The 26,598-nt window shown below is 39.3% G+C and overlaps 1 protein-coding gene across 3 annotated transcripts; it reads right to left on the minus strand.

The window, feature by feature from the left end:
• Window positions 1–988: 988 nt before the first annotated feature.
• On the minus strand, window positions 989–26,277 carry LOC5504791. Of its 3 annotated transcripts, XM_048729932.1 has the most exons (35): window positions 26,127–26,277; window positions 25,619–25,917; window positions 24,499–24,640; window positions 24,095–24,235; window positions 23,594–23,754; window positions 22,671–22,806; window positions 22,075–22,388; window positions 21,605–21,749; window positions 20,802–20,965; window positions 20,032–20,175; window positions 19,785–19,926; window positions 19,072–19,241; window positions 18,825–18,950; window positions 18,515–18,656; window positions 18,181–18,438; window positions 17,758–17,883; window positions 17,421–17,546; window positions 15,102–15,227; window positions 14,797–14,925; window positions 14,448–14,573; window positions 13,965–14,090; window positions 13,670–13,795; window positions 13,082–13,204; window positions 12,893–13,009; window positions 12,682–12,807; window positions 12,088–12,213; window positions 11,330–11,455; window positions 10,769–10,894; window positions 10,468–10,584; window positions 9,855–10,300; window positions 7,921–9,384; window positions 6,702–6,836; window positions 6,492–6,623; window positions 1,427–6,046; window positions 989–1,294 (listed from the first exon to the last, which is right to left on the minus strand). In XM_048729932.1, exons 1-35 carry the CDS (start codon window positions 26,185–26,187, stop codon window positions 1,223–1,225), a joined length of 11,160 nt encoding a protein of 3,719 aa, XP_048585889.1. In that variant the 5' UTR covers window positions 26,188–26,277; the 3' UTR covers window positions 989–1,222. The 3 variants fall into 3 exon arrangements, with proteins under 3 accessions (XP_048585889.1, XP_032229016.2, XP_048585890.1); XM_032373125.2 differs by having other exon boundaries at window positions 989–6,046; window positions 9,855–10,299; window positions 10,467–10,584; XM_048729933.1 differs by lacking the exons at window positions 25,619–25,917; window positions 26,127–26,277 and having other exon boundaries at window positions 989–6,046; window positions 23,594–23,690.
• Window positions 26,278–26,598: the final 321 nt, after the last annotated feature.

Raw genomic sequence — 26,598 nt, forward strand, 5'->3', positions numbered from 1 at the left:
AAAAGGACGAACTTCTTTTAAACCTGCACTAACTAGGACTGACTCCTTTTAAATATGCACTATAAGTTCACAAAAATGGACTTTAAGTTGATCTCAACCTTACCTTTTTTCCTATGTTTGTAAAAACAAACAAAAATTCAGCGAAGATTTTCAAGGCAATGTTTTTAAAGCCCAAGTTTTCAATTCCACTATATCTGCGCGCGCTGTAAACACCGGTTGCAGACGCTCGCGCACGCATTGAAAATCTTATTTCAAAGTAGCGCGCGCTGTATCCGAATTTATAAAACCCTATTTCAGTTTTGATCATGACATGATGGATATGGTTCCTCAGAAGTGTAAATACTACGAAACACTATTGGAATTAGTGTTTAAACTTCATTTCAATTTCATCATCAGATCATCTGAGTTATCAGCGTGTTTGAGCAGGCCGTCTGTGCACGCGCGGGCTTTGTTTTACTTCCGGTTCTGAATTTTCTAAAAAAAAAGTTTTTATTGTCGCCAAATTATTTCAAAACGCAATATTTTTTTTCATTATTCCCTATTATTGAAATCTCCTTTATATAGCCAAGCATGGATTTAGAGTTAATCTAACAGAAACGGAAATTATATCAAAAGTAATCTGGATTTCAGGACCTTTGAAAAATCGTCAAAAAATAATTCCTGATTCATTTTTAAACGCATGCTTGGCTTTATGCGCCGATCTCTCAAGATTCATAAAACGTATTCATTATTTATTTTAGAGCAAGTTTACTTGAAAAATTTGCTTTATTCTTTATCTATGACGTCACATGATGACGTCACGGGTAACGTCATCTAAAAAGTCAGCACACTTTTGGTGATCAACTTGGCAAATATCAGACCCTTATTACTTTCTACAAGGCTTTTATGCTATATTCAATTTTCCTTAGCAACAGATGTCAGTACACCCTGACAATTTCATATGCTGGTGCACTTTGCATAGAGCTTACTTAAGGGAGAAACAGACAAGTTACATAAAATAAATCATTTATTACAAGAAAGGATACAAACAAAAAGAGCTTAAACTGGGTGGGGGGGGGGATTAAAGCTGGCTTGACAACGGCTTAGCTTTTAAAATTTTAGGTAACTCCAAATATACAATCTATATAAAACTTTATAAAAGGAAAATTTGCGTAATTAATTACATGGGTTACAGAGGAGTGCTTGGAGATTGTCCGATAACATGGCTTTCGTAACAAACATCTCACAGGGCTAGCGACTGGATCCCTTGAGATTTCTTCTCTTCGGCTTTTGATTCGATACTTGAATCGGATGCCTCGGACTCCGATAATTCACGGTTAGAGTACGAAGTTTGTACGAAGCCGTAACAAACATCTCCCAGGGCTAGCGACTGGATCCCTTGAGATTTCTTCTCTTCGGCTTTTGATTCGATACTTGAATCGGATGCCTCGGACTTCGATAATTCACGGTTAGAATACGTAGCCAGATTCGTTTTCACAGAGGACTCGCTTGTTGTGACATCTTCCTCCACCAGAGGGGTTTCTCTGCTGAATTCCTCCTCGATTCCAAAAATCTTCCTTATAAAACGAGGGTCGCAGTAGTCAGCAGATTGTGCTTCCAAAAGCTGAGATTCACTTTTATAAGAGGAATATACATCATAACCTTCTGGAGACTCAACGTCAGATTCTGAAAACCTACGATTCGATTGATTTTTCTTTTGAATGGCATCCACAATCATATTCCATCTTTCAAGGCTTGGTGCCGGTGGAACATCCGCTTGCACCTTTCCATAAGAATCGTTGCTGCTTGTTGGGGAGCGGTGTCCTTTCAGAGACCACTCGCCACTGGTAGGACCCTCACTAAAGGATTCTAGTGTTTTCATATCATGAAAAGCATTAACAGGACTTTGTGGTTCGTCATGGTCAGAAGCAGCGTTCGAAAAGTGAACTTTAGCTGATGAAGACGCAGATGTCATGGATGTATTGACCTTTGTGAATATAGGGATTGATTCTTCGTTGTTGGTTGATGTGACTGGAGCAGTATTGGGTTTGGGATCTGTTATTTCATAGTCTTGAATGTTTTTCGCAGTTAAGAAATGAGAGCTTGAAGGGAGCACAGAGTTTCTTCGCTCGTGTTCGAGTTTTTCAAGAAACTTGTCAATACGATCACTGCTAACGGAGACGCGGGATTCCGTCTTTCTGATTGAGATGGATGTTAGAGAGGGATTGATGGCGTCATCTTTGGAATGAGCTAACTGTGCACTTCCTGAGTGGTCGTGAGAGGTGGAGCTTGTGGAGCGAAATGAGTTTCTTCTTTCTTGCGCTACTTTTTCAAGGAAAGCGTCCAAGCGTTTGTTGAGGTCTTCGAGTGGATGGAATACAGAAAGTTCCTGTTTGTTTGACGACTCTTCACTTGTTTGGCTGTTTTTGAGCGAAAAAGAACTCTTGATAGCACCTGATGTTACGCTCTGTGATTGCTCATGGAAATTGAAGCTTGAATCAGTAGTGGAAGGCATGGACAAGCTCTTAACTTCCGAGGGTGTCTCACGTACAGAAGTTTGCATTTCAGTGCCTGTAGATAATTCCACAGCAACTGGTTGGGCAATCCCTGACAGCTGTTGCGTTTGATCAGGCTCAGAAGGCGTTTCCGTGTGTATTGGTAAAGACGTATTGGGTTTGGATCTTCTCCATCTGTCCCAGATGTTTCTGCGGGCAAACCCAAACACACCATGACGCTTTTTTACGAGTCCTTCTTGATTTTCGGAAGCATTTCTTCCTGCAGCACTTGGAGACTGATACTGAGCATGTTCAGACTCTTTTATTGTCTTGTTTGTCATCTCTGTCGTGGTCACGTGTACGACTTCTTTCTTCTCTGGCATTTTCTTCTGAAACAGCTCTTCTGTGCCAGATTCTGTATTCAACATTGAATGGTGTCTGGCCCCAATAGTACCGCTTCCGGGAGAACGTAGACGGGATTCGGCTATCGGCCCTGTTCTTTCCATATCTCCTGAAGTTAAAGTACTTATTTCTTCAACTTTCGTAAATGACGTAGAGTGGGGGCTCTCGTCTGTCTTCTTCGATTGTAAATAGTCTGTAAGGTGTTGACTTTCTCCCTTGTCTACTTCACCTTCCGTTGACACGCTAGATTGGCTTGTTGCCGAAGTACCAGAAAGTATAGAGGGGCTACCTTTGTGATCAATGGATGATAGAAGACTTCCAATCGCCATTAGAAAACGTTTTCGATAGCGCTTAAATTTGTCGATTTCATCAGGCTCTCCAATCCCACTAGAATTACTGTCCGAGTAATCTTTAATGGATTTATCAAGAGAATCATCTGATTCTGATGATGCTATGTAAGGACTTGGATAGTTATTTGACATTTCGACCCCTAGTGCTGGTGTGTCTTGCTTTTCCAGAGGCATTGCCTGAGCGATACCAGGTAACCTGTCTCCATGTGCAAGCGGCGCCGACACTTGAGACTTGTCACCAGAATGCGATGCTTTGATACCAGACCGACTCTTGGATTGGTCTTGCGATGTCGTTTGAAGTGTATCTGGATGCGGATCTTTTGATTTCAATAATCCATGATCGGAAGGTGTTGAGCGACTCGTGTACACAGATTCGCTTGTTGTAACATCTTTCTCCAGCAAAGAGATTTCCTTGCTGGATTTGACTCCTAAAACTTTCTTGATGATACTAGGGTCACAGTAGTCGGTAGAACTTAATTCCGAAAGCTGAGAGTCGCTTTTATATAACCAACGAGCACCATTGCGCACAGTATAATCGGGAGACTCAGCATCGGAATCAGACAACCTACGATTCGTCTCCTTTTTCTTTCGAATAGCATCCACAATCGTATTCCATCTTTCAAGGCTGGGAGCCGGTGGAACATCTGATGGCAGCTTGCCATACGAATCGTTGCTGCTTGCTGGGGAGCGCCGTCTTCCCCAAGGCCATTCGCCGTTGGTAGAACTCTCACTGAAAGACTCTGGTGTTTTCCTCTCGTGAGTTGAACTCAAGGGACTTGCTGATTGTATACATTCTGCTACATCAGCAGTGCCAGTAGAGTGAAGTCTGGAGGTTTGGGATTCCTTAAAATTAGTAGCTGAAGAAGTTGACGCTTTTTCGTGAGATATGACTGATTCGTCTGTAACAAGTTGTGGGACATCACATCTCGAAGATGAGAAATTTGAGCCCGAAGGGAGCATAGAATACCTTCGCTCACGTTCGAGTTTGTCTAGAAACTCGTCAATACGATCACTGCTGATGGAGACGCGGGACTCGGTCTTCTTGATTGATAAGCTAGCTGGTACTGACGGATTTAAGGCATCAGGTAAACTCCCTGGCATGTGTTCCTGGGAAGCAGAACTTGCAGAGCGAAATGATGCTCTTCTTTCTTTCTCTAGCTTTTCGAGGAAAACATCTACGCGTTTGTCGAGGTCTATGCTTGAATTTCTGGAAGACGGTTCCTGGGTGGTTTGAGATTCCTTACTTGATTGACCTTGATCGACCAAAATGGAATTCTCCGTAGAACCCGATGTTATGCTCAGTGATGATGGGGTGTCTAAAGTGGAAGACATAAACAAGCTTTTGACTTTCTCGCTAGGGATTGAGGACGCGGAAAGGTTAGTTTCATGTATCTCAGTGTCATCCAATTGGCCGTACGCCACAGAAGGTTTAATTGCGCTGACTTTCGGCAGACTTGTCCGACTTCCGGCAGACAATTCGGTTTCAACTGGTGGAGTGTTTTGAGACTGCATTATCGAAACAGGCTCAGTAGATGGTTTTTGTGTTCGCCATCTCTCCCAGATATTTTTCCCAGCAAATCCAAACACACCATGGCGCTTCTTTACATGCGTTTTCTTGGGTCCAAGATCGTCGCATGATTGTTCTGTCTCAACACAAGAAGAGATGTACTCTTCCCTATCAGTGTCGTCTATCGCCTGGAGAGCTTTATTGACAGCTTCAGCATTCCCCTGTATTTCATTTCGACTGGAGTTTTCACTCTCGATATCTACAATACAGACCGACGAACTCGACTTTTCAATATAAGAATCTTCTGATTCCGTCTCGATACTGAGAGACTGGATGTCTATGTCCGATGTCTTATTGTCCAGGGCTATTATTTGCCCAGTCAAATCTCCGCTAGGCAATGTACGGTGGTCTTTTATATTCCCTTCGCCACCCTCTTTCTGAGACTTGTCACTTCTTTCAAATGACACAGAACTGGAAATTTTTTTCGGTTGGTACGTGGGATTCACAGGTTTTATACTTTCTCCTTTTTGGACCTCACCTTGTGAGGACAAACTAGAATGGCTTGTTTTGGAGCTACCACGAAGTACAGTGCTCTGTTTGTCCAAGGCTGATAAAAGACCCCCAATAGCCAACGAAACGTGTTTTCGCTGGTGTTCAAATTTATCCAGTTTTAAGGGCTCCCCCATGTCATCACTTGATGAAAACGCAGAACTTGCCGATTCACGAGATACACTATGACCGTCCGAACCACTGTGGCTTAAACCGAACATATAAGAATCCGACTCCGTCTTTCCTTGCACACGTGTAAATTCTTCTTTATCGGAAATCGAGTTCGTCTCACTGTTAACAACTAGCGATTCTTTAGCCCTTAAGCTTGATTGACCTTCGCCTGGCGTGAATGCATGGTACAACGCTTCCGTCGATATTTCGTTTGGGTCTACTAGTTGGCTCATGTCTATCCTTGAACTTGAGTTAGTGTTTTTATCAGTTGAAGACAAACTTTTCTTAGTCGTTATCGATTCCGGTCGTCCAATTGATGTCATTTCTTCATCTGACACTTCGGAACTTGACATAAAATGAGACTTGTCCTTAATTTCTTTATCACGCTTGTCAGACACTTGCTTCCTTGTGGTATCGATCAATTCAGGTATTATACTTCCCAAAGCCACATACACACTCTTGTATAATGCTCTTTGGGTTTCACTCGTGTCAGAAGCCGCTTCGATGTTGGTAGTCGGTGTCTGATATGAGCTCAACTCTCCAGAAGCCGCGGCTTGGCTATGCGCTGACGGGTGACTGGCGGTCCAGAATATCTAGGACATGGAACGTCGTATCACGGCAAAAACGCTAATACTTATCGATAAAGAATATCAATAATAAAACTCGTTTGCCTTATATCTTGAAAAGTATATATATATTTTTTTTCTTTAACTGACAGCAAACAAGTTCTTTTTCACAACAAAACGACTTGAAATCGCTTGTAATTCTCACATAAACTTATTATAGGTTTACCAATTCTAAAAGAATGAAAATATGTCTCGAGGGCAGAGCCCTTTGCAAGCACTGAATGTGTACTTCAGGACAAGGTGAGTTTTCTACGACATCTTATGACCTTTTATCGAAGAGGCTACATTGAGTTTCCACTGAAGCTTAAACATTCATAACAACCCTCTACACAGGAATTGAAAAGAAATCTAAATACGTATTTTGTAGACTCTTAGTACTGGTGTAAACGAAATGTATTTTGGGTCTATCTACCTGATGGGATGGAGAAATCGAACTGTCCTCACTCAGAGCAACTGGCGCATCTGCGCTCGTGGTAGAACTTGTTGGACTTGCACGAGAAGATGCTTCAGAAAAAGTGGTGGGGGAGTAAAGAGGCGACAGCCTCTGCAAGCAAAAAAAAACATGTGTTAGCCCTACCATTACTGGATTTATTACCTCAATATCACCATTAGGGAACAATACCTCACTCCCGCTGTCAATAGAGTTCTCAGTAGATGGTGAACCGTGCTCACTTCGATAACTGTTCCAATCGTACATCACGTGGGATCGGGGTCCAGTCTCTGTACTTGTTGGATGAGACGTATTCGACGTGTAGTCCTTAGGAAGCGCAAATCTAGTTAGAGACATTGGCAAAAAGAACCCTATCGCTAGCTAATAAGACCCCATTCTGCTGGTTGGTAGAATCCAAATATAGGCCTCAACGATGGAGGAGAACATAGCGTACTGGGAACTGTTACTGAGAGGTGGTCAAATAGAAGTTAACGGTGGTATACCTGCATTTTATCCTCATATAAACCTTTTAGTAGATAACTTTTGTTCCTAAAACGGTTGATAAAAGTGACCTGAGATGGCTGATAAATCTATCAGAGGTCTCGTGGCCCAATAAGACGCGCAAATCAAGATGGGTCACGGACTATAGTTATCATGAAAGCACCTCAGGATCAAAGACATAACATAATATTATCCATGAGCCGTATTCAATGCAAATGCTTGCAAATAAATCGAGTCGATTGTTTCATCTCCATTTGCACGCATTTGCATTGGGTACGGCTCATAAATAATACGACGTTTGAACTTAGCCTTAGTTAGAAAGAAGTAAAGTGGCCTTTTGTGTGGTCTTGCAAATTATTAGGGTGATTAAAGCCCGATTCATACGTCGCGCTCCTGCCGTGCCGAATCTAATAGTTTGGATTCGGCATATATACGCGGCTGCACCAGTCGTGCTGCAAGGCAGAAGGACGACACCGATTCAAACGTCGAGCTTTAGATGTGCCGAATCAAATACCATATTTTTTTTTATTCTGTAGAACACAAAACTCCGCATCAAGCCAACATTTACTACTCGCAACCTATTGAGCGCGACATCTGAATCAACGCTGAGATCAATTGTGTCGATCCAAGTAGACAATAAGATTCGGCACGACAGGAGCGGAAGGCTGCAAAGAAGACAAGAGCGCGACGTATGAATCAGGCCTTAGATCCACGACGCCAGCGAGAACAAGATCTATTGCGCGCACTCGAATTTCTCCTCGGCGTCGCGTCCTGTTCAACATGGAATGTTATGCTCTTTCACGTCCTCTTTAGGATGCAAAGCAGGAAATATAACAAGCGCGAGCCGGCGTCCTCTTGCCGGCATCGTGGATCTAAAACACCCTATTATCATTTAAGGATCGTTAAATACCTTTTTTTCTAAAGACTTCTCGCTGCAAATGGATCCCTCAGTGAAACCAGAGACTACGCTCTGCGGCGAAGTTCCCTTAGGACCATGCACGTTGTTATTTGTCTTCAAATCTTCTGTAGACAACGAAAAGCTCCTGACTGAGAGATTAGATATTGAAGATCGAGCCGCGGCGTTACTTTCAACATCTTTAGTGGGGCTATCATTAAAACTTGAAGACAGCTTTGGTTCAACTGATAAAACTGCAATCGAGGGACCAGGAGAGGATGTTAATTCCGAAAGAGTCTGGTGTTGCGCTGTATTTTCCTCTAATGGTGATGCATCAGGCTTAGATTTCCGCCATCTATCCCAGATATTTTTACGGGCGAATCCAAACACTCCATGACGCTTTTTCGCATTCTTACGTCCAAGTTCTTGATCGTTTGATGCCTGTTCTGGTTCGAAGCCTGGTGAAGTGTCAACCTCTTTTTGAGGCTCTTCAATAGACGGGCGATCGTTTACTACAGTAGTAAGAGAGGCAACTTTATCTGTTACTCCCATAACAAAAGCCTGAGACCTGTCCATATCAGTATTTAAATCTTTTTCCGACTTGAGCGTGTTGACCGTAGATGTTACCACAGGGGAAGCTTCACCGGATGCTGAATGATGCTTTTGATCCGTCAGGGGCTCGCGAGGCGTAAAATTTTCTGCTTCTCTTTTCAAATCTATCAGCGAATTATCAATTACATCGCTGCTAAGGGAGCGTAAACTTGTTCTTGTGCTGGACCCGGCATACCCAATAGCCCCTAAAGACGATGCATTTCTTTCGACAACTTTTTCATTTGATGAGGAGCGTGAGGTTGTATCAGTTCGATTTGATTGTAAATCATCTGTTAGTTTCGAGCTTTTTCTCCGGTCGACTTCGTCTTGTATTGATAAGCTAGACTGGCTTGTTGTGGGGGTGCCAAGGAGTATAGAGAAGTTGGTTTTATTATCAATTGACGACAAGAGTCCGCTAATAGCGACAGAAACACGTCTTCTCTGGGACTCGAATTTATCTAGCTTAATAGGCTCTCCAACTTCATCAGAACTGCGGTAGTCTCCGTAAGAAGAGCTTGAAGACGGAAACGATTCTTGAGATAATCGTCCTAAAACAGACGCTTTCGAACATTGCTTGTTTGTAGATGGAGTAACATCCAAAAGGCGCTGTCCCTCTTGTGAGCTTGTCTCGGAAGATGCGTAATTCAATACTTGATTAGTTCTGTCATCTGACGCTTTTATAGATTCTTTCGAGGCCTGCGATTCTATACTACTTCTGGTGACTTGAGCTGTGGGACTAGAAGGTGCGGCGTTTCTAGCATCCTCAAAAGTTTGACTTTTCTTTAAAGCACTTACTAAAGCAGATGGGACTTCTACTCTCATATCGGAACGACTTTCACGAGACGATGGCTGCGAGAATGTTGTGGGGTAAAACTCGGAGTAGGACCTCTGCAAATATTTACAATCAAAATTAGGATAGCACATAGATAGCTATATTGATTCACTGACTGAATAATTTACGGTTATCGTGCAGGGCCAGGCCCTAATGAAGGAAACCTTTTTTTATATACACTTTTACACGTTGAGCCTTCTATTAAACCAGCGAGTCGCGATCAAGGTTAAAGAATAAACGTCAATTAGAAAGTTTAATCGTGCTAAGATAGGCCAAACGCAACTTCTATTAAGAAATTAAAGGTTTGCTTAATTTTCATTCTCGATTAGTCGAATCCCCTGTAACCGAGTGACAATAGTTGCTGCACTGTGTACAAGTTTGAGCCCAGCAAAGATCACCGGCACTTGCTTTTATCTTTGTGCAATTGAGCAAAGCCTTTAGAAAGCGTTTCTCACAAGTATACCTTTGGCCTTATTACTAATTTGTGCTTTGCCTGCATCACTGTAGCGAAAGAAGGAAAACAAACCTGACATCGTCCTGCTGTGGGGCTCTCTGTAAACTGTGTACTGTCATCAGTTTGATAAGTTCTCCATCCTTCAATCCACTCTTCGCTTAGCACAGAAAGCTCAGAATAACTTTTGTATGCCAAAACCATATCCTTTTCATCGAGATGGAATCCACTAAAAGATCGTCTTCGTCCTGGGGTCGCGTAATGTGGGGGAAGGTCTTTATAGAATTGGTATTTCCGCATTTCAAATAGTCTTTTAGGCATATTAGGCGGTTGATCAGACCTTTGCGGCGCGGTATGAACGAGTGCAGAAGTTACTTTTGACTCGTTGTTTCTTGTGGCTGAGACTCCATCTATTATCTTTGGAATCTCTTGGTCATCACCTTGATCGATCATTTCGATTGCTATGAGTTCATCATCCTGGGGCTGTCTGTGTGAGATAGTTGTCCTTTTCCTCCTATATCGGTAAACAAGAATAAATATTATGACTTTTGTCAGAGGCTTTTGCATGGTTCGAACAACGACCGCGATTTGGACAAGAGTGTGGAGACAATTTGAGACCAGATTAAACTTCAAGCATTACTTTTTTCGTTGTTAAAAGGGAGAAAATGTTTAGTTGCTTTAGGTTACCTTGTTATGAAGATTGCAGCAACAATTGCTCCGATAAGAAACAGCCCCCCTACACTTCCTCCTGCTATGGCACCAGTTACCGTACTAGCTCCAACTGTACCCCTTCCAGTATTTAAAACTAAAAAGAAGACAACATGACGCAGTTATTCTAGAAGCATGCAAGTCTGTCTGTCTGTTTCCTTTTGCTTTGCGGAAATAAACATATAAAGCCAAAATTGCTTTATTTACGCGTTCAATCGTGCAATTAATATGTGGATGGTAAAAAGTACATGGCAAACATTATAAAGCAGTACAGTACATACCTGAACAGTAGTGCCCGTTGCCTACATATTCAGCAGTACAAGTGCACGTGTATGAGCCCACGGTGTTTGTGCAATTGCCACCAATAGGTGCGCAAGTATGATTCCCGTCGATACACTCGTCAAAATCTTGTGTTTTAAATAAAAAAAAAGCAATGTTAGACACACGGAAGGCTGACGGCAAATATCCAAACAGTGGGAACTATAGACCAACAAAACGGAAGGCGGAAGGTGGATAGAAAAAACACAAAAGCGGTAAAACGCGGCGATGCCTTTTTTTCGGTTGGGGGGAATTACATGGTGTTCTCGTTTTACTCATACAAAGAATAAACCCACAAAAAAGGCGACAGTACTGGTTAAGATATCTTATCGTACAAATAATGCCAATAAAATAAATTAAATATATGCACGGGGCCTTTTGTTATTTTACAAACGGATATGATTAAAACGATTAAAATCAATGTTGCACCATACTTTTGCTTCAAAGTCTCGTTTCAACAATTAATGTGCATTTATATTTATAGTTGCTATTCCCGTTCTAAGATGTATTATGATGGCACATACCTGTACAGTTATGTCCATCGCCGATGAATCCTGGGCTACAAGAGCACGTGAATGAGCCCATAGTGTTCGTGCAGTTGCTACCGCTAGGTGCACAGGGGAAAATGTCGGCAGCACACTCGTTGATGTCTAAAATTAGAAAAGAAAACAAATTGCTACCTATCGTCCTTGTGACACATAGAGCTTCAGTTATCAAAATAACAATAATAAATCCATCCATAGATATTGACGCGTACACCTTTTTACACTCGTTTTCAGACACACGTACACCCTGTGCCTTTCCTTTACGAGTCACAACTGTATTTTAGTAGACGTCAATCATAACTTTTTCAATCCGCCATCTTTCACAGCTTTAGACACAACCAAGAGAAAATACCGATTAACTCAAAGCTAGCAATTCAAAAAAGTTCGAATTGCTTCTTAGCTTTGCGTTGTTGTTGAATCAGTGCGTATTTGCGTATGTTTTTATTGTCTGCCTTCTTGACGCCTTGTGTTTTTCGGCGCTCTCTCATTGGTTAGCGGTCATACGGCCGCCGAAACTGTGAAATGGCTTCCGACACCAAAAACTAGTCGCAACTCGGAAACGAAAAACACAAGATGCACGTGTGACTTTGTACAACGAGTGTAAAGATGTTACAATTAAAAAGAGCACTCAAAAAGACACATGTGACAACGTGAATTGTAGAATCTAAAGAAATAGATTTACGTTATAAAGTTTATATACAGTAGACTTGCAATCCGTCTACGTAAGTTTTACTTACCATTACAATCGTGACCACTCCCTGTAAACCCACTAATACAGGCACACGTGTGTGAGCCGAAAGTATTCGTACAAACGCTGCCCATTGGGGCGCAAGTGCTGGTTCCAGTAGAACATTCATCGACATCTGAGGATTTTAAATCATCATTAGAACGCCACAGATTAAAGCAACATTTCAAGAAACGAGCCAAAAGCCATTTAACCCTAAGCATTAATGAGTTTATAAATTTGACACTTACTACTTGACTCCTTTAGAAATGTCCTTTCATTTAAAGTATTGTTTTTATTCTAATAACAAAAACAAATTTGTATTCTGCGGTTTTGAGCATTTTGCGAACACTATCTTCTGTCAATCTGAATCATTAACCGATTTCAGTTTTCGCCCTCTGATTAGATGACTTTGATTGTTGACCAGTCAGAGGGCACACAATAATCTGTACTCCGTTTAAATTAAAAGACTGACTGACGGAAGCTATAGCAAGTGGTATAGCGGTAACCAAGTGTTTCGCAGAATACTCAAAATTGCAGCAAATGAAATAAATCTACATCTGGTATTAGTGCTTCAAACATGTACTTAACTTAAACATTTTTATACCTGAACACACATGTCCATCTCCATTGTACCCCGGATTACAGGCGCATGTGAATGAGCCCACATTGTTTGTGCACGTGCTTGTGTTAACTGCGCATGTGTGTGATCCAGTGACACACTCGTCGATTTCTAAAAGAGAAACCCAAAGATATCATTATATAGTATTTAAGAGTAGCTTATAGAAAATTTGAAACACAGATGTATTAGTACAAACCTGTACAATTATACCCGTCTCCAAGAAAACCTGAATTGCAGGCACAAGTGTATGAGTCATTGGTTAATGTGCACGAGCTTCCAATTGGAGCACAGCTGTTTTCAGCACTACACAGGTCTGAAATGGAGGAGATAGGTTTTAAAAAAATAAGACATAATCAATTATGAGCTTGGTTATAAGAAATGTTACCTGTACAAGTATGACCATCTCCCGTGTATAGAATATTGCAGGAACATGAGTAGGATCCTACACTGTTAGTACACGTACTGCCGACAGAGGCGCATGTGTGAAGTCCAGTACATTCATCAATATCTGTGGAATAATGACATTGCGTTTTATCATCAAAATAAAAAAAAGTTAAAACAATCATTGAGATTGCTTTGCTCGTAGTGACAGAACATGAAAAATGGAATGCTTTGTACCCATCCCGAAGAAACAGCTAGATGTATACATAAGATAAAAGGTTAGCTAATTGCCCGGTATTGAGCATATAAAACTATGCAGGAAAACACTCTTTTAGAGTTAAAAAAAAACTGTTATAATTTGTTAATTTAAAAAAACTGACGGGCTTCAAGATATTTTGAGAGGTTTCGATTTTCGGCTACATTTGTTATAAAACAAGTTACTGAGTTATTGTGCACAAACTCTCTCCTAGACCCTTCACGTAAAAATAAATCAGCGGGTTGATACATGACATTATTTCTCTTTCTTTATTAACCTTATGTTGCATGCCCATTTGCTAGCCCACGTACCTAGACGTTATCACGTGATCCTTACCTGTGCAAGTATCTCCATCACCGCTGTATCCAGTACTGCATGTGCATACGTATGAGCCCACGTTGTTTGTGCACGTGCTTCCACTCGGTGCGCATGTGTGGCTTCCAGCGGAGCATTCGTCAATATCTACAGATTCAGAGTAATACATTCTTTGATATCTATCTTATTGCTAAATTTTGGAAGGCATATTGCTTGCCATTTGTCAAAATATATACAGAATTTGTACATATCCTCTCTCATTTCCACACACTTCTTGGTTGCGCCGTCGCTCTCAAATATTATAATTATTATTTACCTGCACAAGTTTCTCCGTTACCGGTATACCCTGCATTACACGCGCATGTGTATGAGCCCACCGTGTTTGTGCACGTGCTGCCATTGAGAGCGCATGTGTGGACTCCGTCAGTACATTCATCAATGTCTGCAAGAAGTAATGGAATAAATTAGCCTATTATTCTTATAATCCATTTGCAACAGGATGAGTTTAAAATAAACTGCTTATGAGAATGCTTATGCTTATGTGATGTCTAGATTCCTACTCACCATCACCCATACCGCTATTTTGCCAATGTTATTTAATAAAATTCATGGAATACTTATCGGTTCGCTAAGTAAAATTTTCTGATAATCCCATCTCTCTATATATTACGATAAGCAATCTAATGGCATAGTTAGCAAAAACTACAAAATGTGTAGGTGACTGGTTTGGGTGAGGATCTAATGACTTACAAACGAAAACCCAGTGATAAAACACTGCAATCATATACACATATTTTACCTGTGCAAGCCTCTCCGTCTCCTGTGTAACCAGCGTTACATGCACAAGTGAATGATCCCACGGTGTTTGTACAAGTGCTAACACTAGGGGCACATGTGTGACTTCCAGCTGAGCATTCGTCGATATCTTAAATCACGAGGATGAGGGAATACGGTCAATTCTAATATGCAGATAAAAAGAAACGAGGACCAAACAATCTTAAATAATATTTACACCAACAAAAAAACTACCTGATCATCCATCGATAAAAGACATTTTACTTTATCTTATTTGTTTTATTCAACTTTAAATTTGAATTTTAAGAAGAAGAATTTTAGTTTAGCTCTTAAAATAAAATTATATAACCTACCTACGCAAGTCTCCCCGTCGCCGGTATATCCAACATTACAAGCGCAAGTGTATGAGCCCACGGTGTTTGTGCACGTGCTGCCACTTGGAGCACATGTATGAGCCCCGCTCGAACATTCATCAATATCCTCTGAAAACAGCAATAAAGTATGAGTGATTCAAAGAAAATCAATCCATCCTACAACAGGATCAATTCTATGTCGAAATATAAAATAATCAAACACAATCTTCAAAATTCAAACCAAAAGGAACCAGGGGTGTCAGACAAGCAAATGAGTACTGGGATTTTAACATTATTGTTCCTACCTACGCAAGTCTCTCCGTCGCCGGCGTATCCAGCATTACAAGAGCAAGTGTATGAGCCTGCGTTGTTTGTGCACGAGCTACCTATCGGTGCGCAAGTGTTGGTTCCATCGGAACATTCGTCAATATCTGTATGTTAAAACAATAGATATAAAAAGGGAAACGTTATTAATGCTCGTTCTTCTCTTAATACTAACGACAAAGGTTCAGCCACATGTTAACACTAACTTTCCTTGTATCAGGCGCCAAACGTTTTAAAATTCATTTTCGCACTATAGTATCAATTTGACAATCAAGTTATGCCAAACTATCCGTGCAACTATTAAATAATCATTGCAAGTATACAAATTCACAAGATTATGCAAAAAAACTTTGCTAGGAAGTAAAGATTCCGTGAGTTTACAAGTTCCATGCAAGTATACAAAACCCATGCAAGTATAAAAAAAATCCCTGCAAGTATACAAAATCCATGCAAGTATAAAAAAATCCATGCAAGGGTAAAATAATCCATGCAAGTATACAAAAAAACATGCAAGTATACAAAAATCCATGCAAGTATACGAAATCCATGCAAGTATAAAAAAAACCATGCAAGTATACAAAATCCATGCAAGTATAAAAAAATTCATGCAAGTATAAAAAAATCCGTGCAAGTATAAAAAAACATGCAAGTATAAAAAAACCCATGCAATTATAAAAAAATCCATGCAAGTATAAAAAAATCCATGCAAGTATAAAAAACCATGCAAGTATAAAAAAAACATGCAAGTATAAAAAACATGCAAGTATACAAAATCCATGCAAGTATAAACAAACCCATGCAAGTATAAACAAACCCATGCAAGTATAAAAAAATCCATGCAAGTATAAAAAAATCCATGCAAGTATACAAAATCCATGCAAGTATAAAAAAACATGCAAGTTTAAAAAAACATGCAGGTATAAAAAAACATGCATTCAAGTATACAAAATCCATGCAAGTATAAAAAAATCTATGCATGTATGAAAAATTCCGTGCAAGTATAAAAAAAACATGCAAGTATAAAAAAAACATGCAAGTATAAAAAACCATGCAAGTATAAAAAAATCCATGCAAGTATACAAAATCCATGCAAGTATACAAAATCCATGCAAGTATACAAAAATCCATGCAAGTATACAAAAATCCATGCAAGTATACAAAATCCATGCAAGTATTAAAAAACCATGCAAGTATAAAAAATCCATGCAAGTATACAAAATCCATGCAAGTATAAAAAATCCATGCATAAGTATACAAAAATCCATGCAAGTATACAAAATCCATGCAAGTATAAAAAAAATCCATGCAAGTATAAAAAATCCATGCAAGTATACAAAATCCATGCAAGTTTAAAAAAAAACCATGCAAGTATAAAAAAAAACCATGCAAGTATAAAAAAAACCATGCAAGTATTGAAAGATCCATGCAAGTATAAAAAAAATCCATGCAAGTATACAAAATCCATGCAACTATAAAAAAACCATGCAAGTATAAAAAAAAACATGCAAGTATAAAAAATCCATGCAAGTATACAAAATCCATGCAAGTATACAAAGATCCATACAAGTATACAAAAATCCATGCAAGCATACAAAATCCATACAAGTATAAAAAAACATGCAAGTATAAAAAACCATGCAAGTATAAAAAAACCATGCAAGTATAAAAAAAAACATGCAAGTATACAAAATCCATGCAAGTATAAAAAATCCATGCAAGTATACAAAATCCATGCAAATATACAAAATCCATGCAAGTATAAAAAATCCATGCAAGTATAAAAAATCCATGCAAGTATAAAAAAATCCGTGCAAGTATAAAAAAAAAACACGCAAGTATAAAAAAAATTTTGTATATACAAAATTTTGGATTTTTTATACTTGCATGGTTTTTTTATACTTGCATGGATTTTGTATACTTGCATGGATTATTTTATACTTGAATGGTTTTTTTATACTTGCATGGTTTTTTATACTTGCTTCCTTTTTTATACTTGCATGGATTTTTTTATCCCTTATCCTTTGTATCCCTGGATTAAAGGTATACGTCTATCTCAGACAAATTTTGTGTTTTTGCCATGTTTTTATGTCTTTCTTATAATGGCGCCCAAAGTTCAAAGCTGAAACCTGTGCAGGTTGATGACATCATACCACTCGACCAATCAAAGAGGTTTGTCCGACAGAAGTAACGTTTAAAATAAGTAAAGATATTTTTAAAGATAATCAACATTTCGTGCTTTTATTTTAAAATGTGTTAGTCAGTCGTTGGAAAAATGTTCTTGTTTACTTCATACTACCTACCAGTGCATGTTACTCCGTCACCGGTATACCCTGCATTGCATGCGCACGTGAATGCGCCAACGGTGTTTGTACACGTGCTTCCACTTGGCGCGCATAAGTGGCCTCCGCTGGAACATTCATCAATATCTAAATATGAAGTAAGTAAGATCAGTCTATCGCTTGTAGATTAATATAATGTCGTCTAATCATCTAAAGCCTTTACTTTAAGAAATATCTTTATAGATTATACTGGTGATAATACATAAAGCAGGCAATATCCATAACGAAAAAATAATGATAAAAAAAGACCTAACCTAGAGAATATATTAGAAATTCCTTGCGGTCCATTTTTCATTACCTAAACAAGAATACCCATCTCCAGTATATCCTGCGTTGCACGCGCACGTGAATGAGCCTGCATTGTTTGTACACGTGCTTCCACTAGGTGCGCATGTGTGGCTCCCAGTCGAACACTCGTCAACATCTATGTACAAATATTTGTACAAAAAAATTATATATAAACAACAAAAATCGTTATAGTCGCTTTTGGCCATGTTATATGGAAGGAGAGAAATAAGCTATTAATTAAACGAGAAACTATTTGTTAAACTAGCACGTCTTGATGGTGCTTTCACTGAGCTTTTATGGACAGATCAGCTTAGCTGAAAGGTGACCTTTTGCATTCATGCCCTTGACAAATAAATTGAATAAATCAAACAAGTATTCTTTTATCTTTTCTTAAATCAATATTCAAACAAAAATAAAGAGCATTGTGTTTTACCTGTGCATATTTGTCCATCGCCAGTATATCCCGAATCGCAGGCGCACGTGTATGAGCCCATGGTATTTGTACAGACACCACCACTAGGTGCACATGTATGACTCCCGCTAGTGCACTCGTCAATGTCGCTGCATATGTGTGGGTCGCTATCTAAATGATAGCCAGGATTGCAAAGGCATTGGTACCCACTGTCAGTGTCAGCGACGACACAAAGGGTATCACAGGGTGGATGTAATGCAGCTGCCGAACATTCAGTAACTATTAAGAAACAAGAGCATTATTTTGTTTATATTTTTTCTATCTTGGTTATAGAAAGTCACAGAAATCTACTTGCCTTTTCTCCCCACAACCTCGACTCTCATACAACCGTTTCCCATCCATGTTTTGGGAATATAACGAACGTAGCGAGCAGTTGTAGACTCGCTCAGCCAATGCACTTCAGGCATCTCCTCATTAGGTGTTGTTAGAGTTATGCCCTGTGCAAGAGAATCATTTCCTTTCATTGCCTTTTAATAAACTTGGATTGCAAATTAATAAATAGTATGTTTCTCGCATATTTGTTTACTTCACAAAACTTTCGAAGTGGTCACTGTAAGGTTGAGTGTTGCTTGAAATGGTTGACTGTAATATGCAAAGATACACACCGTAAATTGCTGCCAAGTTGATAGGCTGGTTCCCACCCAGACATCGTATGAGGTGGTGTAGTAATTATGGTCCTTGTCCTTCTGAACTTTAAAACCAGCTATATGTGTCGTTTGGGCAAGGTCAACCTAGGTTTAAGTTGACAAGTTTAAAACAGAAAACGTGTAATCATAAAAAGTGTTACTACAGTTAACATGTAAGCTTAGCAACCATGCTTAGATATACTTAGCTTGCGATCTTTGCACTTACTTGCAGGTATTCGTCGGTAGAAGGCGTAGCGTCTGATCGACACCAGCCACTCCTCCAATCGTACAAGCGTCCGATACTAGCAACATGAGTCGCGTCCGAGTTCGAGGACGATGTGATACGCGAATCATCCATTTGTGACTTGTACTCAACTCCCAAACTTCTACAACAGTCTATGTGATATTGACGATAACAAAAATAATAATAAAGAATGAGAAACGTTCGTCCCGTTTGAGTCATATGATAAAGCTTAACTAAATCTCCGAATCTAAAACAAGTTCTCATCGACTGTAAGCATGCGGGAGAACCGAGCTCGATAGTGACAGTGGAAATTTTTCAATTCATTGTAAGGCTTTTGAATTCAAGTTGACTATGAGTCGTCTTCACGCAATGCATATAAAAAACATACATGTTCATAGCCAAATTCGTTGTTGCGCGACCTTCCAGAATCGAAAATTATTTTCTTCGTTTAGGAATAGCGCGTAGTCAATCAAACCAAACAATGAAAACCAGACAAACCGCCCCAAAAGCTTGTGTCTGACTACGCGCTATTCCCAAACGAGACAAGGATTTTGGATTCGCCGAGGTCGCGCAACAACGAATTTAGCTGTAAGAGTTATTCAAAACAGGTTCTGGTTTAATGGGGGTGGTTTAAGAGTCTTATCCTAAAAAATTTTAACACATTCTTGGATATTAGGATCTTATTCGTGCCTTACCTTGCTTTATTCCGTAATACTCAATACGTATTGTCAAGTATTGGTAGTAGCTTGTTGGTATGAGCTTGACGAACATCATTATGACAGGAGAGAACGTGTTTTTTACGTAGTTCAAACCACTTGCAGTATTGCCAGCGAAAACCTTCATAGAAATAGCGATTTTAAAGAAAAGGGATTTTGCATTTTCTTTATCAGCGCATCACTTGCATGTTTAACAATGCTTTAGATTTTATCACAAAATGTATACCCTTTCAGTGCCTCCCTCCTGTATTGCAGTCCATGTCTCTCCATCCTTGGAATAGTGCAATTTATATGCTGTGACCCACTCTCCCAAGACTGAGTTGCCCATCGTTGCTACGGCGCTAATGATATACGAGTCGCCTAGATCTAGCTATAAATATAAGAAAAAAATGAATTGATATGGTATGACAATTTTTCTTTAAAAAAAGGTGAAAAACTTTTAGATTCAAAGGCAATAGAAAAAACAAGAGGGCTTACAGTAGGATTCCTTTTTTTTCTAGCATGAAAACCTATTTTCACAAAAAAATATAAAAATAAGATGATAAGAACTTCCCTAGTGCTTCAAAAAGCTGTAGAAATGGCTTTTAATCATACTTATACAATTAGATTTCGACAATTATGGTAAAAGTTTGAGCAGGGTTTACGTCACTTCCATAGTCACATTGAATCAGTAATCTTAAGGAAGTCCCTTGAATGTTGGTTCTCACTAGCAAGTACAGGCGTAAGCGCAAACGGAAGCGGACCACAAGTGAGAATCGGTCACAAGCGCAAGCACAAGAAAATCAAGCAGTTGCGTTCTCTTGCGCTTCTACTTGCTCTTCCCATTTCGCTTCCTCTTGCGCTTGCGTTCCAGTGAGAATCGGGAAATTGCGTGCGCTGCGCTTGCGCTTACGTCCAAGTGAGAGCCTACCTTTTTAGATGAGATTATTTTAAATAGAAACTATTTTGAGTGCCATGGTTAGATCAGATTAAAGAGGTAAAATCTGAGAAACTTGCCTGAATGAAGTTATCCGCGCCAACATCTTGTGCAGCCCATCCAAAATCGGAGTATAATCGAGATCTTAACGTACCATAACGCTTACTATAGAAAGTAGTACTTGTGACGTGGTGACCAGGCATTGGTCCATATACAGAGAGTCCAACCGGTGTTTTCTGACAGCCTGTTTAGAACTCAAATGTTTTAGAACTCAAAAGGTATTTCCATAAATAACTGAGCAATGATCATTTGAGACAACCAAAAAAAAATGATATTGTATAGCATAAATAAATAAATAGAATAACAGTAATGATGACAATGATGATGGTGATTATGATGATGGGGATAATGATGGTGGTGATGAATGTTTTAGAACTCAAAAGGTATTTCCATAAATAACTGAGCAATGATCATTTGAGACAACCAAAAAAATGATATTGTATAGCATAAATAAATAAATAGAATAACAGTAATTATGACAATGATGATGGTGATTATGATGATGGGGATAATGATGGTGATGATGGTGATGGTGATGATGGTGATGGTGATGGTGATGGTGATGGTGATGGTGATGGTGATGGTGATGGTGATGGTGATGGTGATGGTGATGGTGATGGTGATGGTGATGGTGATGGTGATGGTGATGGTGATAGTGATGATGACGACGACGACGACGATGATGATGATGATGATGATGAGAGCCAGTGTGCATATGCTAACCGCTAGGCCACGGGTAGATAGCGCCTATTCTAATTTTTCTTGAAAATTGAATTAAATAATATAATGAAGCTGATTTTAATTTTTAATTGATTAATCTCACCAATTTCTGTCCCTCCAAACAGCTCTGTCCGAAGACACCCAAGTCCGCTCCATGCCACTGGTCGGAATCGTATATATTGTGCAAGTAAAACGTTACTTAAAAACTGTCTTACGATTGTGCCCCGGTCACTGTTGGCTGTAAATACCTAAATTAATTAGAAATACAAATAAGTACAGAAAGACCCTTGCAAATAGCAACACATCAGCCAACATTGCTGTCACAGCTACGCTCTTATGGCAGCAATACAAAGAAAACGTTGGCTAATTACCTCACAAAACCTTCCAATATTAAACAACGTTTTAAAGGGGTACACAAAAAAGAAAAAAACTGCTGATTATGGCGGGAGATTCATTCTAGTAGTTTTCTCTAGTAGTATACTCTGCTAAGCAAATGTCACATCAATATTGTCGCTTTTTAGAGTATGTTAGGACTTAGAGTATGCCTCAAAATGACACTAAAGCGAGACTCACCTTGTCTGTTCCGCCAGATTGGAAATATTGCCAAGAAGTACCATTAACTGAAAACTCGATTTTAAACTGGGTGGTCCACTCATCGGCCTGAGGATTGCCTTGTGTTGCAAGCACGCAAATGATGTGACTCGAACCTAGGTCAATTTCAAGATAAGGCGTGGCATCGCCGGAAGAGGGACACCATGACTGTCCGCCTGTGTACCTCAAGCGACCGTTCGAAGCAGGTGTATTGCCATCCTTTGTTGATGAGGATGCTAAGCTTCCATCCGGAATTCGGCCATCTCCCATTCCTACATCCATGTCCCGACATTTTCCTGTTGACAAAATGCTTTGTACACTTAATGTCAAGCTACGCGCAAGCAGGGACAACATCAGTAAGCTCGGTTGAACACAGGACAAGAGGATGTGTTTGCGAAGAACTTTACAACGCCTCCACACATGGACTAAGAACAGCGTCATATTGATGAGGCTCGATGTCTTAGCCGAATGTTTCAACTTGAAGAAGTAAAAGAAATCTAAAACGAGGTTTTGAGCACTGGCATGGATGTAAGATTACTACCCTAACTATAAAGTTTACAGTTGAATACTTCAGTTACCTCGACATCCCATTAGCTCTAAGCCCATACAATCTTCGGTGATTCTCGACAATGATGTGAAGCGCACATGTAAAGCCTTGAATGATTCGGAAATCCAGAATCCCATCGCATGATAGGACCCATCATGTGAAAACACCTAAAGACAAGAAAATGAAGATGATGGTGATGGTGATTGTTGTGGTAGTGATGATGACAAGATGTGGTTAAAACATGATGAACATAATGATGATGATGATGACGATGACGATGATGATGATGATGATGATGACAATGATTTCGCTGGCTCTTATTATCATAATATATTATGTATCTCATACTTTGTACTAAACAAACATTGTTCTCATGGATAACGTACTGTCTTTTTCATAAATAATGATAATAGCCCAGGTTTGATATGTCAACGAATTTCAAGGCTATCGTTTGAAATTACAGTTAATGTATGATAATAGGAAGGGAGTCTCGACTTAATGCGTTTGTCTGGTAGCATTGGAGAGTATACATATACATAAATATATATTTCAATAAATGTTCTCAGCGCAAACGGTAGTTCAGCGCCGTAGCAGCCCATGTAAGATTGGGGGAGCCCACCCCTTGCTACGGCCCAGCCACAAGAACCAATGGATTCCAATGTGTCTGTTCCAAATTCAGAAAATAAATGTAAATCTTACGCCTTCCAAATAAATGTAATAAATGCATCGCTCTTACATCGCTTGGTCTATTTGACAGTCGCCGTTTGCACTGACAACCTTATTTTGAAATAGGTGTATCGAGCCTGGACTCAGCATTAATAAGGGAAGGAAAAAGTGGATTTTCAGAACAAATAAAATATTCTTATAGTATTCCTGTTAGCATATATTTCAATACAATCAATTTTACATTAATTCATGACTCAACTACAAGAAAATGATAAACAGTAGCTATACCTTAGTTATGCCGTTCTCTTTGTAATCTTTCCACGTTGTTGCGTCAAGGCTGTGGCTGACTTTGTAGGACATCACACCATAATTGTTTGTGATAGGTCTGCTGAAAAAGCCGGTGATTATAGTGGCAACGCCTAAGTCTACCTGCAGATACACGTCACCTCCTAAAAAAATGGGTAAATGATTTTAAGCAGTCTGTTATAAATCGTGCCATACCTAGGATAAATTCCCCGCGCGCAGAAACGTTTGTGTAGCATCAAAATTATGTTCTGGGTCAAATCTATGTTATTTGCATTTGAGGATGAAATAAAAATGTGTTTGTGTGTGGTTTTTGTCGTGTGTGTGTGTGTGTGATGTTGGTGTATGTGAAGGGGGGGGGGGGCTTCTGACGCCTCATGTAAGTTGTCTAATGTACTAACCTCTAATGATTTTAACAATATAACAAAAACCTCTGGACCCTGCAAATGTACAAGAGGTATCATACGATAATTCCAGTGTTCCTACCTACACCTGGGTCCGCGCACCATACATTAGTGTTGGTGATTCTTGCATGCCTCGGTTCATGACTACTGTCTTTAAAACTAGACGCTGATAATTGGTCTGAGCCGATCATGAAAGTCTCTATTCCAAGATTATAGTTACACTCTGCAAGAAATTTAATGATAGAACAAAGTTTGAATGGCGGGTATTCAGTTAATCAATTTTTATTGGTAAAAATTGGTGATAACATACATAGGAAGAGCCAAAGCCGGAGGCTTGAGTGGCTTAATTTCAGATATATTAAGAGTACAGGAGTGAAGGATCGATGTATAGCTTACATGATTGGTACAATGAAAAAGAAAAAAGAAAAAATTATAATAATACAATAACAATATAAATCATTTTATTTAGATTGTGCTCATACCTACCTGCACTTTCAACGAAGATCTCTAGCTGAAGTCCTTTGTCGGTGTTATATTCAATTGGATACAGCCTTAGATAAACCAATTCTAGTGGAGAGGTCAGGTAATGTTTCACTATAGTAGAAGAATCGTTATTGGCTGCAAAAATCTGTTGATTGAAAATTAGATCAATGTCAATTATATCATCGTTGATCGCCGTCAGCAGGTAGAACTTGGCTTTCCCTTTACCCTTCCCTATCGCTCCCATATCTCCCCTTCCATTTATTGTAGAAGTAAAATTTTCAACAGACTTCCATTACACCTAAAGAGTCCAAGTCAAATTGAAATGGGATATTAAAAAAACAAACTTGTTTAAAAAAATATGTTCGATTAACAGTTTTTTTGCATTGTACTCTTCGTTTAAGCTGGGAATTCAGTTCTAATAACTATCAAAATAAGAAAGATTTAAATTTTCTAAAAAAAAAAATCAGAAAAATATTAAAATGTCTCTTCTCTAGAATTAAAAGCCTTGGTTCTTTTGATCCGTGAGGCTTACGCTTACGCTGGCAGCCTCAACAGCGATCAAATGGAGGATTTGGTGGAGGAGTTGATTTTAATTTTTAACTTGATAGCGCGGTCGACCGCCATTTCATTTACTCGTAGGAAAAATACAAAATGGAAGACAAATCGTTTCGTGTTCGTCCGACGAAACGAATCCATAGCCTACTTCTTTGCTTAGCCTCCGGATTTTAGCTCCCTAGAAAGGGGAATGTCCGGGTGCTTCTTTTTCCCATAATAGCAGTGTTCTTTTAGACAAAATGTTTACTTATGTTAATTAGTGGCAATAAATTGTTTGATCGAGAGCGCAAAAAGCGGCAATTTTGAACCCAGTAGGGTGTCTTGTAAAATTCATAAAAAAAATGAGTGCTTGAAATAAAAGCGTGAAACACTAAATAACATTTAGTACTACTTTTTAGTACTAAATTTCACACTTTTATTGCAAGCCCTCTTACCAAATAAAATTTTTTTTTCGACTTCGCATTCATAAAATAATAGGTTTTTTTATCAAAAGTTGTTTTAAACTGGGATATGTTCTTTTAGGTATTTTCAAATGGTCTTTATAAGTAAAGAGGCTGACTGTTCATACCTTCACTGACCCATCCTCCTCATACAAAATCCAGTTCCTGTTATCGAGGCTATACTCTAGTTTGTAAGATTTCACAAACTCGTCTGCAAACGTCCCACAGCCCCTTGTAGCAACTGCAATTAGCCAATTCCTCGCTTTTGTATTTATCACAACAAAATCGTTAGGATCCGTGGCGGTCGAAGGAACCCAACAGACGTTATCATATACATTCATCAAGAGGTTAAGTTTGGAAGAGCCTGAACCAGTTGTAGTCGCTGAGTAAGCATCTGTAAAAACCTGAGACATCAACGGAGATTCACCTGCGGCAAAATTGAAAACGGGTGTTATATTCTTTAAGAAGTATCTTTTTTCATCAAATTTCTCAACCCCTTTCATGCTATCAAACATGGTATCAAACATCCCTTCCCCTGATACCAATTTATATCAAATCCCAATCGCGAAAATGTACGAGCAGCTGACATGAAGATATCAACGTGAAAATGCCAGGAAACAAAACCATTCGCCTTACCCTTGCACAAGCCCAACCAAACGGATATAATGAGAATAAACGTGCTTCCTAAAGAAGCCATCTGAAATTGATCACCATGCCTCAAAAAGAAACGCAAACAAGTTCTAAAAGCTCCATGTTTTGTACTTTTCCAACGACAAGAGGATGATAAGAAAACGGTTAACTGACGAATAAAAATAGCGCGCGCTTACCGTCATGTGGAGTTATGTGCGCTTGACTGTGATTGGCTATTTTCGAAACGAGTACAGGCAAAACTTGATGAAACATTTGGATAAGACTTAATAATGTATCAATACGTCTCAGTTAGTTTATCAAGTTAACCTCTTCCACACAATGTGAACCTACTATTATGATAATAAATTCGCGTTTTACTGGAACTCGCATAGGGCGCGCTACTCTGCTACTCCACGCCATTATACATGCGCGCGCACGTGACACCTCGCCGCGTGTACTAGTCTTCTCGTGCGTAAGC

Source organism: Nematostella vectensis, chromosome 7 (assembly GCF_932526225.1).
Source record: "Nematostella vectensis chromosome 7, jaNemVect1.1, whole genome shotgun sequence".
Lineage (NCBI taxonomy): Eukaryota > Metazoa > Cnidaria > Anthozoa > Actiniaria > Edwardsiidae > Nematostella > Nematostella vectensis.